Source organism: Cynoglossus semilaevis, chromosome 20 (genome assembly GCF_000523025.1).
Source record: "Cynoglossus semilaevis isolate Cse_v1.0 chromosome 20, Cse_v1.0, whole genome shotgun sequence".
In the NCBI taxonomy this organism is placed as follows: domain Eukaryota; kingdom Metazoa; phylum Chordata; class Actinopteri; order Pleuronectiformes; family Cynoglossidae; genus Cynoglossus; species Cynoglossus semilaevis.
The window spans coordinates 935,372-939,744 of NC_024326.1; the positions used below are offsets into that span (position 1 = coordinate 935,372).

A 4,373-nucleotide genomic window follows, 5' to 3' on the forward strand; every position below is an offset into this window, starting at 1 on the left:
TGAATAAATATTATTTAAAAAATAATTATTTAAATGTTTACATGTATTGTCACTTTAAAGTTCACGTCACGCAGAGCCATGCGCTTCAATGACGTTACAGTACACAACAGTTTGATTGGTCAACGAGGACCAAGTCACGCCTCTGGTTGGCGCTCATTGGACAGTTTGTTAAATCTCCACCCATTGATTGGTTAACAGCGGCGCCGTGTCATTGGCTAGCGTTACCCACTGATGATTTGAAAATCGGTACTGTGGCGTGCGGAGCAACCGTACAGAAATCGGAACGAAGACAAAAAGAAGGTTATTGTTAATTTTTAGGGAAACATTAATCAAGGTAAGACAACGATTTAATCGTATGCCGTGATGTGACGTGTTCGGTGAGCTCAGCAGAGGGTAACTATTTGGTTTAGTGTGTTGTAGTGATGTAAAACTGCCGTCTTCACTGGTTGAATACTCAAGAAAACAAAACAAAACAATGGTCTTGATTTAATTTGTTCACTTTATTATTGTGTGTATTATGCCTTCAACTTCTTTGAGATGTGCAGTCTAAATATAAAGTTATTCACACTAGTGCTGTTTTAAAAAAGTGCTAAATTTTAAAACAGTATTTGTTAATTTGTTGGTTATTACCCATCTGCTTTTACAACGTAGGCATCAAAAAGTTATTTATTTAATACTGTTTTGTTTTTGATGCATTTGAGGAGGATCAGATTATTAGTCTTGTGTTTATTTAATTTTTTTTGGATGTGTATTAATTTCTTTTATAATATTTCCTTATTCAACAGAAAGTTCCTGCGATGTTTGAAGGGGATGACGGAGCTCAGCTGCAGTGCTGTGTCACAGTGGAGCAGCTCAACGCCGCAGGCCAGGCCACACGGAGGCAGGTGATCAGGAAGGCCTCTGTGATACTGGGCAGGAATGAGTTTCAGGAAATAATCCTCCGTGTCCACGACGGAAAAGTCCCACAAAATTACAACTTGAAGGAGTTCAGGCTTTTCACTAAGTTCGTCAGGGACGGCAAATGCACTGTGAAGCTGCTCCCTGAGAACGTCCAGGTACTGGTCTCCAACTGCCCCCCTGACAAACTCTCCCTCTTCCTCAAAACTCTGAGCGTCAAACACCAGGCCAGACAGGGCACCAAACCACTGAGCGCCAGAGACAGACTCAAAGCTGGTCTGCCTCGCAGCTTTGAGGCCATCAGTCCCCTGCAGCACAAAGACATCCAGAAGGTCAATGAGCTGAGGAGTAAAGCAGCTCCCAGTGGACTGACAGACCAGACCAATAAGACCAAAGCTGCCAAACCAGGACAGCAGGTCAAGAGGTCGAGGGCTGATTGTAACTTCAGTCCAGTGAGTGTTACACACCTTTTTAAATGAATATTCAGTGCAGTACTTTGTCCTTGGGTGTATTTTTGTATTTAACTGCTTCATGTGTATACTTCTAGGTAAAGCAGAATCCGAGTAAAAAACCCATCCTGTCTCTGCCATCCCGTAAACTGAACAAAGAGCAGGCGGCCGTTCTCAGTGCAGTGCTGAGTGGAAAGAACGTCTTCTTCACTGGGAGTGCAGGTAGGTCTGCAGCCGATCTACAACAGCCACGTCACGTACTGTACATACTTCACCATAAAGTTGGAACTATTTGCTCTGGTAACTCCAATCTCCAGTCTCACTGACTTGTTTGTTTAGGCACGGGAAAGTCTTTTTTGCTCAAGAGAATCATGGGATCTCTTCCTCCAAAGAGCACTTTCGCCACAGCCAGTACAGGAGTGGCTGCATGCCACATCGGTGGAACAACACTACACAACTTTGCAGGTATGGAAATTTGGTTTTACAGCTAGACTTCCTCAGCAGGAGGTCATTGGTTTGACCCCCAGTGGTAGTGTGGGGTTGGCATGGTCTCCCCGTGTGTCAGCGGCTTTTCCTTCCACAGTCCAACGGTTGTTCAACTGTGTTTTTTCCCAGGTATCGGCTCGGGCTCTGCTCCTTTGGAGCAGTGTATCGCGCTGGCTCAGAGGCCTGGGGTCCTGCAGCACTGGACCAGCTGTCGACACCTCATCATTGACGAGATCTCCATGGTGGAGGCCCAGTTCTTTGACAAACTGGAGTCTGTTGCCAGGTAGGATTCTAGGCCAGTTTCGAATCAGAGTTGTGATCATTTTTTTTCTTAAAATATTTTTAGAAAATCCTTGAAACCTTCTGACAGTCACCAAATTTTGCAATTTTATTCTGAATGATATTATTAATTACAAAACCTTCAGAAAATTCAGCCACATTTTCCCCTGGTTTTCCATTTATACAGGTGTTTGGTAACCAGAGGAGTAGTTTTGAATGTGACTCCACTACATCAGTAATGTTTGATTAACCGTTACATGACTCTGACAGGTCAGTACGGAGGTCGACTCAACCGTTTGGTGGAATCCAGCTGATTGTGTGCGGTGACTTCCTGCAGTTGCCTCCTGTCTCCAAAGGAAAGGAGAAAGCCAGCTTCTGCTTTCAGGTCAGTTTTTTCTTCACTAACACGTCAACGATCTCCAAATCTCTCCAAATTTCCTGGATTAGTTTAAAGTAGGGGTGTCCAATAATATTGGCCGACCAAAATTAGCAAAAAACAAAAAGTCTGTAAGAAATGTTATTGGTTTTTACTCCGATGATGCAGAATGCTGGTGCCAGCAATTCATGCAGTGGTTTGTACAGATAAACAAATACATTTTCATTTTATTATTTATGGCCATCACTCTATAACAATATCGGCTAATATCGTAATCGGAATTGAAGTTTAGACGATGTTGGATATTGTTGGATATTGATATTGGTTTAAAGTTCTTATTCAAAAAAATAATCGTGTTTGTTTTAAATTACAGGCCAGAAGTTGGCGCAAAGTCATGCAGCTTAATATGGAGCTGATAGAAGTGCGTAGGCAAACGGATCAGTCCTTCATCTCCCTGCTGCAGGCAGTCAGAGTGGGCAGGTAAAATTATAGGCATTTTTAGCTAATGGATCCACAGAGCACATGTTCATTTAAATCTTTTAAAATGGAATCTGCATATATATATCTGCATATGCATCTTTAATAACATTAAAAAAGTTTCTGTTTTGATTCAACACCGTCCAGGGTGACAGAGGAAGTCACAGCGACGCTCATGAAAAGCGCCTACCATCAAATAGAGAGGGACGGCATTCTGGCCACCAGGCTGTGCACACACAAGGATGACGTGGAGCTGACGAACGAGAACAAACTCCAGCAGCTCACAGGTCTCACTTCTTTCAATTATGTTTTCTCAACTTTTAATAGGTGTCAGTGCGGCGGAGTGCGCTTTGACGAGAAAAACCACTGTTTCCTCTGTGTTTGGCAAGCTTATTTGAAAACAATTTCCTGTTATCCCGCCTCAGGACTGTCAGTTTCAGATCAACGTTATTCCCTGCTGATTTTGTCAGCCCCTCATGTTTCACCACAGTCAACATTTCAAATTAGACTACAATGAAATCCTTGTGTTCCTCTTAGGAGCGCCGAGGGAGTTCGAGGCCCTGGACAGTGACCCATCACTGGTGAAGACCATCGACAGTCACAGCCCCGTCAGCAGACTGATCCAGCTGAAAGTGGGAGCTCAGGTTGGATTATTCATTCTGATTCTGAGGTTTTGGTAACGACTGTGGGTCAGTCAGTCCATCATTATATTTATATTTCTACTGCTGCCAAATCCCTTGTCATCCCTTTTCATGTGCACGGTCCTTTTAATTAATACTTTGCTCTTACTTTGAAGGTCATGCTGACAAAGAACCTGGATGTGGCTCGGGGTCTGGTGAACGGAGCTCGAGGGGTGGTTGTGTCCTTTGAGCCTGGAACACATGGTTAGTAACCTAACATTTGGTGAATTTAAAATGTATTTCCATGAAAATGTGTCCCTTTAATACTGGGAGGAGAGGTGGGGGGCTGAGGGGGGTGAGTGAGTGTGGTCTTCCACAGGAAATCTGCCTAAATTAGAAGGTAATGACTTTATCCATCACATATCTCTTGGAGTTTGCTGGGGTTTATATTAAATGTAATATAATAAAAATGATATGATAATAACCACTGGGGCGAAAACAATGTGGAGTTAATTTGTTCCAGTTCTCTCCTAAGCAGATATTTTGGCAACCTGAAGGTTTGTCTTCAAACAATAAGGTCCTCATATTTAAAGTTTTTAGAAAATGCCTATTAACCATTAATTATTGATGATGTATTAAATATGTATGTTGTAGTTAATGGCTTTGGCTCTGAATGAACCTGATGGAGGTGGTAGAAGTAAAAGGAGAAAGCAGAGAGGGTAGACCACGTTCACACTCAATTTCCCTGATGTGTTTTGGCATGGCAAGAGTTTAGAGTTTGTGTCCCTG

At 42.7% G+C, this 4,373-nt stretch overlaps 1 protein-coding gene across 1 annotated transcript in view; it reads left to right on the forward strand.

Annotated features, from left to right (window-relative positions):
* Positions 1-205: 205 nt before the first annotated feature.
* pif1 (PIF1 5'-to-3' DNA helicase homolog (S. cerevisiae)) overlaps positions 206-4,373 on the forward strand; it is a 6,524-nt gene continuing 2,356 nt past the window's right edge. The window contains exons 1-10 of the mRNA XM_008333660.3: positions 206-334; positions 786-1,349; positions 1,445-1,568; positions 1,686-1,811; positions 1,962-2,115; positions 2,382-2,496; positions 2,861-2,967; positions 3,112-3,251; positions 3,502-3,608; positions 3,761-3,848. Coding sequence (XP_008331882.1) covers positions 798-1,349; positions 1,445-1,568; positions 1,686-1,811; positions 1,962-2,115; positions 2,382-2,496; positions 2,861-2,967; positions 3,112-3,251; positions 3,502-3,608; positions 3,761-3,848 — 1,513 coding nt within the window. The 5' untranslated portion in view covers positions 206-334; positions 786-797. The remainder of the gene's footprint in view (positions 335-785; positions 1,350-1,444; positions 1,569-1,685; positions 1,812-1,961; positions 2,116-2,381; positions 2,497-2,860; positions 2,968-3,111; positions 3,252-3,501; positions 3,609-3,760; positions 3,849-4,373) is intronic.